Source organism: Quercus suber, unplaced genomic scaffold, assembly GCF_002906115.3.
Source record: "Quercus suber isolate HL8 unplaced genomic scaffold, Cork oak 2.0 scaffold_5, whole genome shotgun sequence".
Taxonomy (NCBI): Eukaryota; Viridiplantae; Streptophyta; class Magnoliopsida; order Fagales; family Fagaceae; genus Quercus; species Quercus suber.
The window spans coordinates 2,595,768-2,606,432 of record NW_027069471.1 but is presented as its reverse complement, the minus strand read 5'-3'; the positions used below and the strand labels follow the sequence as shown (position 1 = coordinate 2,606,432).

Sequence of the window (10,665 nt, the reverse complement as noted above, 5' to 3'; positions counted from 1 at the left end):
ATATCAATAAAGCATTAGTGGGCGAAACTTGTATGGCATGTACTAACACAAGAAGGCAAAATATGGGTAAGAATCTTTTGTGCAAAATATCTAAAGGGCACTTCTCTCCTCAAAGCATTGACAAAAAACTTGAACCTCTAATATTTACTGCATGATGATTGTATTTTACTATTAGGTGAGGATACAAATGAATTTGTTTTTGGTGTAAATGGATTCAATCATAACTCATTTATTTGTAGGATTTACCAATTAATCTAATTGAACAACAATAACAGCAACAAAGTCTTTGTCTCAAAATTTTGGAGTTAGCTATGGATCCAATTAATCTAACTAAACCCTGTTGAAAAATCCAAATGGGTAAAATATAAAAACAATCATTGATATTCAGGCTAATGCCAAGTACTACAATAATTTTTCAAAAATATCCAATTTGCTGTCTAAGTACAAACATCAATTAACATCATTTGAAAACTCCCATAATCCAGTCTCCTTTCCTCATCTAGTTACTACTGTATTTGTCTACTGGTGGCCATCAAGACACTTTCCTCGTGCATATAATTACCATAATGAAATCACCGTAAGTTTACTGTTCCCATGATTGGCTTTAGGCCTTTCTTAGGCAACTTAAGTGAAGGGCAAAGAATGCCTCTTGACCTGATAAATACAAACAAACATGAGACAACATATATATTTAAGAAAAAGTTGTGTTAAGTGTAGTTTTGTGGCTAGGGATAAAATTTGATATTTTTAGAAATTCTTGGTAACACAAGGGATTAGCCTAATTAGCTCAAAATCATGAGTTCTAGTTAGCTCAATTAGTAAAGTCTATAATATCGCACACCTTGGCACGATGGTCACTCTACAAGTATAAATGCTTGTAGGGTGTGGGGGATAAAGGTCGAGGTTCAAGTCTCCAAGAAAAAGTTTCACATACATATACACTTAGATTAGGCTTGAATGAAATTTCTATGTTAATTTTTTTTTTTTTTTTTTTTTTTTTTTTTTTTTTTTTTTAGAAGTAAAATCTCTTGTTGTCAAATAAGAGATATAAGGTTCAATTTTCGCCTACAAAAATCAATTGGTGTCTTATTCTGACAATAAAAGAGCAATCATTAAGAGCGGATGCTATTGGTTGAAAAACTATCTTTAAAAAAAAAAAAAAATTCATATCAAAATTAAATGATTTATTTGCAGATGCATAATGTTACTTAGTCGTGGCCCAACTTTGATACTTCTAAAAAGCAATGTACCATAAGGCCCAAATATTAAAAAAAAAAAAAAAAAAAATCCAACCCAACAACCAAACGACTATCGGAACTCAGAGAAAAAGAACCGACCCGGATTCGGAAATGAGCCGTCCTCTTCAAAGATCTCCTCCATCCACACCGAATCCAGATTTCCAAATTGGGCCTTTTCAGGGAAAAAGTCTCATCTTCTTTTGCCCCCCAAACCCTAACTACCCGCACGTGCAACGGCACCTTTCTTTGAAGACAACTCCCACGTGCCGGACTCAACTGCAGCTCTCAAATCGGAATAGAGAGAGAGAGAGAGAGAGAGATAGAGATAGAGATAGACAGATATAGAGAGAGAAAATTCACAGACGAACACAGAGAGATTTCACATTATTATTATATAAGCTCCACAGAAAACACCAGACGAAGGCTTTTCGAAACCCTAGTCTCTCTCTCTCTCACTCCTCCTCTGCATTTCTGATTTCGCCCTCATCTTCAAGGTACACACTCATATACGTTTTGTGCGTGTTCGAAGTGATTTTGATTTTCGCAATTGCAAAGTTTATTGGTTCATTATCTACGTTCATATGGATTTAATGAATAATAATTATGCGCTTGATTTGATTGGAAATGAGTCGGATTTTACTAATTTTTCTTTGTTTTTAGTTCTTAGAATTCATTTCATGGTTAATATGTATGTATGTATATTTTTTTGGTTTTGGTTTTGGTTTTGGTTTTGGTTTTGGTTCAGAGTAGTTGTTATATTTAAGCAATTAAATTATGAATGAAAGTATGAAACTAAGGCATTTGTTTAAATTACAATAATGAAGAATGTGTGGTGAAAATTGAAAACCTAATCTGTAATTTTTTGAGGTCACCATCACTGGCTTTTGATAGATAGGGATTATGTACACATACTTTAGGTGAGAATTTCTGAATACTTTGTATGCATAGTTGTTAGCATCTGTTTTGCATAGCTATGGTCATAGCTATGGTGAAAATGATTAGAAAAAGAAATTGTTATTTTGGTTTATGTAGCATGAATGATCAATTTTGAGTTTAATCAATTTGAACGTGGATTTTTATAAATATATAGTTTTAATTTGATTTATTTAGTTAAATATTATTACATATACGACGATTAAACTAGTCATTAGTTGAATATATTCCAAATTTATACTAAATTTACCTTTAGTCTATGCATATCTATAAATGTTTAATAAGTTTTATATAGTGTAGGTATCTTACAATACACAATATGAAAAAGTAATCCATAATATAGTTTGTTTTTAACAACTATGTTCGTTTTAATATGAGAAGTCAAAAGTAAAGGCTTGCTTATTAGAAAGGTAATTGAAGATGGCCATAGATAAGTTCAAGTGACATAGAAGTATCAATGGAGCCGACCCTTAGTTGGGATTTTAGTTGAATTGATACGCATGTTTCCTAGTATTGGTCGTTTATGGCTAGGACTACTAGGGTGTCTAATCCCATTCACTCCCCTAGACTTTGTCTCTCAGTGTCAATGTCGGCCCAAAAAGTGCTTTCACCGTTGTTGTTCTTTCCAATCTATACGCAGCTCACCCATCCATTGGAAATTCACTCTACCCCTACTGTACTCCAGCTTGGTTAGTTGTTTGTTTCCACAGTTAATGGACAATATGTTACAATTCTACTTCTCATCTAGAGTATGTGTAATAATCTACATAGGAATATATAAAGAAGGGTCATGTGAAGTGAGAAAATTTAAAAAAAAAAAAAAAATCCAAAATGTTATTACAAGAAGTGAGAAAATTAAAAAAAAAAAAAAAATCCAAAATGTTATTACAAATGGGGAATTGGACTGGAGTTTGATTTTCCCTTTTGACTTTTGGATATTTTTTAATGATTAAGATGTCATTTATCTTTTTTTAATTGATTCTGACGATCATCTGTTCTGTTGTAATTTCAGGCATAAAAACATTTAGGTTGCTGTTTATCTTGTTTTGGGATTTACCTCTGAGTACAACAACCTCTGAGGAAGCTGTCTCAGAAGAAGGCTTACACACATGTTACTGAGATTCAATGTTGCATGTTTTGGAAAGCACTGAAAAAGAGTTTGTACCATCCTAACAAAGTTAAGAGCTTGAATAAAGGGCATCTTTTGTTTGCTTTGTCACTTCCTTGTTTTTACTGGAGGTGCAAAGTTCAATTCTTAATAAATTTGCATTGCCCTTGTCAAATGTCCGAAGGCGCCATGGCAGTAGTTAAACCTGAGGTATGTTCTTTTATTGCTGTTTCAATTATTTTAGATGAATTATGCTGATAAAAATCAGATTAATTCATTTTGGGTAAATTTCTTAAACCCCTCCACCCTCCATCTGGTTTGGGTGTGATATCAAATTAAAGCCCAAATTTTAAAATGTTTCAATTAAAACCCTATAGTTTTAAAATCACTCCTCATTGAGTTGCTATTAACTTCAACTAACAAAAATTCATGTAAGATGTAATTAGAACCTATATGGATTTGAAAAATTAATCAATGTGAACCATAAATATTATTTTGGCATAATCTAATGAAGATGCCTACTTTTTTATGTGATTGGTTTTTGAAGGCCTCAAATGCAATTTACTTTGAGTTTCTGTTATATTTAGTTAACACTTAATAGTGACTCACTCAGAGGGCCAATTAAAAAAATTTAGTAAGTTCAGGATTTTAATTGAAACTTCTGTCTATGGTTTCATTTGAAATCACCCCAAACTATTGGGGAAATTGTGTAATTTACCCATCTAAAAAACTTCTATATATATATATATATATAAAAAAAAAACCATTAGTTTGTTGTGGACCCAAGGCATTTTTCACACACACACATGCATAAATATTACAACAACAGCAAAACCTTAGTTCCATAATTATGGGTCGGTTATGGTTCCTCAGTAGACTAATTGAGATCATTCACCTATATTCTTCTCCGCCATTCTATTCTAAGATCATGCTATATGTCACCTCCTTATATAACATATATTATCTTTAATAAATTTTCTTCATTTTGTATCATGTCTCTCCTTATATGTCCACTTATCTATATTAACATTTTCATTTTAGATATGCTCATTTTATGAATACGTTAATTTATAGCCTAACATCTACTACCATATAGTATGGCTAGTCTTATAGTAGTCTTGTAAAACTCTTTCTTCAACTTATAAGTATTCTATGGTTATTGATCAGATTATACTCTTGATGCAATTTTCCATTTCATCCACATATCCTATGATTCACACCCTCTTTGATCTCACCATCTTTATGAATTATTGATCCAAGATATCGAACACACTTATTCTTTGGTATCTCTTGACCATCAAGTTTTACAACTCCTCCATCTTCATTTCTCTTGTTACTAAACTTAAAGTTACACTCCATGGTGTTATTTTTAGGAGGAGGAGGAAGGGAAGTACATACGTAGATACATGCATTAATATTTAAACATTATTTGTCAAATTAATAACCATAATATTGTTAAATTTTACACTTAAGTTATTGTTGCCCCTTTGATTAGAAATTAATATTTTTCTGCCATAGGCAGAACCCAATTGGGGATGACAGTGTGATGCACTCAGGTTGAGCTTAGAGCATAGTTTATTTTTGTGGCCCTTGTGATCTTCTTGTCTTATGTAGTTCTGTTTATGGTTTATGATATTGTGTATTCAGATGAAGTCTTACATCTGGCTTCAAACTGCTGATGGTTCAATCCAACAAGTAGAAGAAGAGGTTGCCATGTTTTGCCCGATGATATGTCGAGAAGTAATTCAGACAGGCACAGGATCTTCCAAGAACTATGCTATATCACTTCCACAGCGAGTCAATCCTGCTATATTGGGCTTAATTCTTGATTATTGTCGATTTCACCAAGTACCAGGTCGTTCTAATAAGGTCTGATACACTGTTTGACTCTCTTGTGATTTATTTTCTTTTCTTAGATAAAATTTATTCTCCAATTAAGTTATTATCTTGAATATGTTAATTTTTTTGTTTTCCAGTCACCTGAAGGGACAAAGAAAACATCTTCTTTCTTCAACTTAAAAACTAGAGATCACCTGGAGTCAATAGGATTTGAACTCGGATGAAGTTCTAACAGATTTGTGCTTATGGATTCTCTGATTTTTAAAAATAAAATTTAAGAAATTAAAAACTTTTTATGCCCTGCAGGGAGGTTTTCATACCATCATGTTTGTTGTTAACTTATTAGTTTATAATTATTTTTGGGTACAGTGGGGTGTTAATTAGTTGTCGTAGCTTATAACTGAATAGTTTAATAAAATTGTCTGCTCGATTTTTTTTTATTATAGGAGCGCAAAACTTTTGATGAGAAGTTTATTCGGATGGATACAAAAAGATTGTGTGAGTTGACATCGGCCGCTGACAGCCTCCAATTAAAGCCTTTAGTTGATCTCACCAGCCGAGCACTTGCTCGAATTATTGAAGGAAAAACTCCTGAGGAGATACGTGAAACATTTCACTTACCTGATGATCTTACAGAGGTGTGTGTTGCTAGCTAAAGTCATGTTTTTAACATCTACAATGCTTGTGGTTTTTATGTTGATATTGTTTTCTCCAGGAGGAAAAGTTAGAGCCCTTAAGAAACATAACTGATGATCCACGTATCCGGCTTCTAAATCGATTGTATGCAAGAAAGAGGAAAGAATTAAAAGAGAGAGAGAAATTGAAGGTGTTTGCTCTAACTTATTTTCTTTTTCTTTTCTGCCTTTATTATATCTGAGTTCAATTTATGTGCTAAATTTATAGGTCTTCCTGTATATGAATTTGATGTTTCAATTGAAATGGTTATATTCCAAAATTGTGGTTGAAGTTCTCAATTGATCATGTATATGTTAGCATTAATAGCAAATGGATTCCATTTGTTTCAGAATGTAGAAGTCGAAGAGGAGCGTGTGGATGACCGCTCAGTTGATGATCTCCTGTCATTTATAAATGGTGGAGATGGAGGTATATGAGAGAATTGATCTTTTTTCCATTAAATTTTTAGATAGCTTGCCTCTCTTCTTCTTATCTGTTAGGTTCTAAGCTCTTGCAACTTATCCATTTGTTCACAAATTCCTGAACTGTCAGACTGTGCCACCATTAATTAATTTCAAAAAGTAATTTATGGTTTGCATTTTGTATTTGCTCCCTTCTTTTTGAAGATATTCAAACCGCCTTGTAAAATTGATTTGCATCTCTTCTGGTTCTAAAGGCAAGCATTACACAGTTGATGGGTTTTTGAGTTTTCAAACTTTACTGTGACTAAAAATAGAAGGGAGAAGTTTATTTTATATATGTTCTAAAATAGATTTTAAGACATTAAATCCGAGAAAATTTCATGGGTTTTTGTTATATTAAAGTACTTAGAGAACCTTGTGCCATGGTTCACAGTAACTCTCAATCTTGTTTGACTTGTTCAGGACCTAGATTTGCACATAAGCCTTAGATACTATTGAAACTTATTATTAGAGAAGGAAGAAACAAATTTTGGGCTATAATTGCATTCACACATAGATCAGTTGATTAAAGTTGGGATATTTGTTATTATTTCGAGATTCTACTGGGTATAACGAGTGGTTTTTTTTCTAGAAATCATGAGTATAATAAGAGTCATTTTTGAGCAATTTGAGTTGAAATAAAGAGACCGCTTTTGAATTTAAATTTAATTTAATTTTGTTTGATAGTCTGAGATTTTGAAGTAATATACTGTTGAACATGTTAAGCACTTTAGAGGGCAAGTCTGTGGAGCTTTTTTTTAGGAGGTTCTATATCATTCTGTATCCTTTCTATTTAGAATTTTTATTGATGAGATTTATCCTATCCCTTCTTGTTATGGAACTCTATGGTATCTGTGGTTACACATTTACCTCTGTTTAAAATGAGAACCAATCTCCAAGTTGAAGCAACTATTTTACAATAAGCTGGGAATGAGAATCAAGTATGATGATACACAATATATTTAGCATAGTGGATGGATTTTAGATGACTGATCAAGAGAATTGTCAATTTTTTTTAAAATATATATATATAAAACCTTCTGCGTTTCATAATTGTTGTTAAATTTGAACAGTTTACATTATATATGTTTTCTGTGGTATTTGATGTCATTCATTTATAAAATTTATATAGTTTGCTGCTCATGCTATAGCCAAGGTTAAACCATTCCATGGTGAACATTCTGATTTTGACACAACTACAACTTTTGCATTGTAGTTATAAATAGATTTGTTCTTTTGCATGTACTGTGTACCTGTGTCTCAAAGTAATCATATCCTTTAGGTTTTTGATTTTAATAGATGCCTCAGTTCGTTGATTTCTTGGTGATACCTCATGAAGTAGTTGCTTTTGTCTCTGCATTCAGTGGCTTGTTGGAATATTTAAGATTTCATATTCTATATAACCAGTTTTGTTATTTCTTTCGCTGCTTTACATAATCTATTCTGTTTTGCAGATACAAAAGGGACTAGAACCAATAAGAATAAAAAGAAAAATCGGAGGAGAAAAGATCAATCAAAGGACTCTTGTTTAAATAATGTAAATGGAAACCATAATGAGGTTGGCACCTCTCTCTCTCTCTCTCTCTCTGCGAGTGTGTGTGTGTGTGTGCACACGTGCATTTGTGTTCACATATGTGCATTCATGTATGTGTATTACTATGAGGTTCTCTATTTATTATTTTTTACATAATTATTTTTCTATTTTTTATTACTAAAAAATGTTCTCATAGTTAAATTGCTGGTATCTTTTGATGTTTTAGGAGATGCATGATCTTCATTCTGCTTGCCATGATGGTGAGGGTAACAATGGTTTGTTGGCCTCTGCCAGTACAAGTTCAAAGTTGCAAGATTCTGCAGCTGTGACATTTTCCCCAAAACTTGACTTTGATGATGTTGATATTGATGATGATTTAGATCCTGCAATGAAGGAGGAACTTGACAGGTATGATGAATATGTGTCTTGATTAAGACAATGAGTTCGACTTTTGGTTTTAATTGGATGTTTCAACTATCAATTGTGTTCATTGTATTTCCTGATGAAACCAGAAAATTATTTATATATATAGGACTGCCAGTAATGGTACCAACTCAATGCCTGAGAAGTGAATGTCAAAATAATCTTTGTTTATTAGAAACTTCGACTGTGGCATTGGTTCTAGTCCAAAATTTTCAATATATTGCAATTCAGCTTTTACTATCTTTTTCTTAAAAGGTCTTGGGGGAACACTACTGGTTGTTCATTTTTTGTTTTGATGATTACTACTGGTTGTTTATAGCCTATGAAAGTATTCTTCTTATTCTTTTTTAATAAATTTTTTGGGGTCCACCCACCTCCTTCCTTCCCTTTTCTTTCTCTTCTGCTCATATCTCATTTGACGCCCCATTCCTTGATTAAAAGTTTATTTTTATTTAATGTTCTCTCATCGAAGTTTGTATTTTATTTTTCCATATAGGGAGGTGGAGGATTTTGCGCGAAGATTGAATTCAGTTTGGCCAGAGAGGATGCAGGAACTTTTTCAAGGAAGAAAGCTTGTTCCTATTAATTTAAATGGCAATTCTTCCATGAGTAGATATACAAGTACAAGTAGGTTCCTTTCCCAAGTTTCGTTTATACTCGTAATTGATGCCCCCAGTCTCCTAGTCTTCATTGCTTCCATCCTCCCCCACCCCACCATCTCCCACACCCCCACCCCCCCCCCCCCGGGGCATTTCCCCCTGTTTTGGAATATTTCTGTATTAAGCTAGTTTGATATTTATCATTTGTTCATGTGAACAGGTTTGGACCAGAGATAACGAGCCAATGCTGGATAAATTGTTCCTTAAAATGGTCAGCAGCTCAAGTGGTCTGGAGAAGATGCTAATGCAGGAGCTTGCTGCTGTCAAAAGCTAGAAGAGTTGACAATTTTTTGGTGTGGCACCATGTGAGTATTTTTGTTTGTTTTACCATCACCAAAATGCCGGGTGTCTTGTATGTTGGAAAGAAGAAGAAGAAGAAGGAAAAAAAAAAAGAAAAAAGAGGGAGAAAGAAGGTTAAAAGGAATAAATATTTCTTAAGTAGGCAAATCAAGCATAATTGGTTTATTTCTCTTGACCTTATTTGTTGTGTCAGGTGGGTTTGTGACCTTTCAGGCTTTGAGCAATTGTCATTGGCTAGATCCCGTTAGTTTCTTGAGATTCTCTGTTAAAGTCACAAAATTTTCCTTTGTCGTAGTGTCCATTAGGCCCCTTTGGGTAATTGCCATGTTAAGTATTACGGACAATTAAGTACTTTGAAGGAACGTGAGAGATGAAAATTGATTGTTTTAGAAGGGGCTATCTGAAATATATAAAGTTTTGGATAAAATATTCATTGAGACTGGAAAATCCACAATATATGATATGATGACCCAGACCATTTCAATTCGCACGTCTTAGTATTATTACAAGGCTTGGGCAAAATACATCGATGCAAATTCAAAAAAAAGTTGTAAGCCTTTTTGTCTTAGGAAAACATGGTCTTTGTGACCGCCTTAAATCACAAAGTGAAGTAATGTGAACAGGTTTGGATGTGGTGGCATTCAGTACGAAGTTATTAGGTGTACTTCACGTGCACGTATGTACACAACACACTTGTCCGACTATCACTTGCAGTTACCAATAAGTCAACAACAACGGTACCACTATTCCCATCCCAAAAAAAAAAAAACAACGGTACCACTACTACTAGCAGCCCATGGTTCTTCGTACCTGCTAGCTCAGCTTTAACAGAAACATTGCAAAATCTTTTTTCTTTTTTTTTTTGGTCTAATTAAAAAAAATTAGAAAAATTAATTAACTTTTTAAATAATAATAATAAAAAATAAATTAACTTTTACTGTAACTTTTTGTTACACTTATAAAAGCTACCAAAAACTAGCGCCCGTTTGATATGTGTGTTTTGAAAGCTCGAAAATGTGTGAAAATGCAAAAACTGTTTAAACCTTCCAATTAAAGATTACGACTTGGTTGATTTTATGCTAATTTAAACTAAGTGCAGAATAGAGTAAATGCGAGCGAACAAACAATAAAACTACTCTAAGCTATATTCAACAAAACACAGCAATAAAATGAAAGCTAAAAGAGTATGAAAGAAGAATGCAAATACAAGATAACACGTCGATGTGCTATCGAAGAGGAACCAAAATACTTAGCAAAAAACATCTTTGCCACCCTTCAAGTGGTAAATCAATACACTAGACAATCAGTTGGGATACACAAATAGCAAGAGACCCTTCAAACCTAATCTACTTAATGCACCTAAGCTCTCCAAACTCCTCTCCAACAAGGTTTCTCAGAACCGTGTTTTGTCTAGCTCTCCGGATCCCACAATACGTCCGATTGCATCGCCAAAACTTGGTTCTTCCAATACTTTCCAGCAGCACCAAAAGACCTA

The 10,665-nt window shown here is 33.3% G+C and overlaps 1 protein-coding gene across 2 annotated transcripts; it reads left to right on the top strand.

Moving 5' to 3' along the window:
- The first annotated feature begins 1,368 nt into the window (after window positions 1–1,368).
- Window positions 1,369–9,562, top strand: LOC111998950 (SKP1-like protein 21). 2 transcript variants are annotated; one of them, XM_065772374.1, is made up of 10 exons: window positions 1,369–1,732; window positions 3,184–3,489; window positions 4,927–5,148; window positions 5,565–5,756; window positions 5,834–5,944; window positions 6,144–6,222; window positions 7,709–7,791; window positions 8,015–8,196; window positions 8,708–8,838; window positions 9,031–9,562. In XM_065772374.1, exons 2-10 carry the CDS (start codon window positions 3,304–3,306, stop codon window positions 9,045–9,047), a joined length of 1,203 nt encoding a protein of 400 aa, XP_065628446.1. In that variant the 5' UTR covers window positions 1,369–1,732; window positions 3,184–3,303; the 3' UTR covers window positions 9,048–9,562. The 2 variants fall into 2 exon arrangements, with proteins under 2 accessions (XP_065628446.1, XP_023886836.1); XM_024031068.2 differs by having other exon boundaries at window positions 1,371–1,732; window positions 7,709–7,812.
- Window positions 9,563–10,665: the final 1,103 nt, after the last annotated feature.

Bases quoted from the DNA above. Each gene is read 5' to 3' on its own strand.
- LOC111998950 (XM_024031068.2), top strand. From the start codon at position 3,304: ATGTTTTGGAAAGCACTGAAAAAGAGTTTGTACCATCCTAACAAAGTT. The intron at 3,490-4,926 runs GTATGTTCTTTT...TTGTGTATTCAG, and splicing joins TGGCAGTAGTTAAACCTGAG to ATGAAGTCTTACATCTGGCT. The intron at 5,149-5,564 runs GTCTGATACACT...TTTTTATTATAG, and splicing joins TACCAGGTCGTTCTAATAAG to GAGCGCAAAACTTTTGATGA.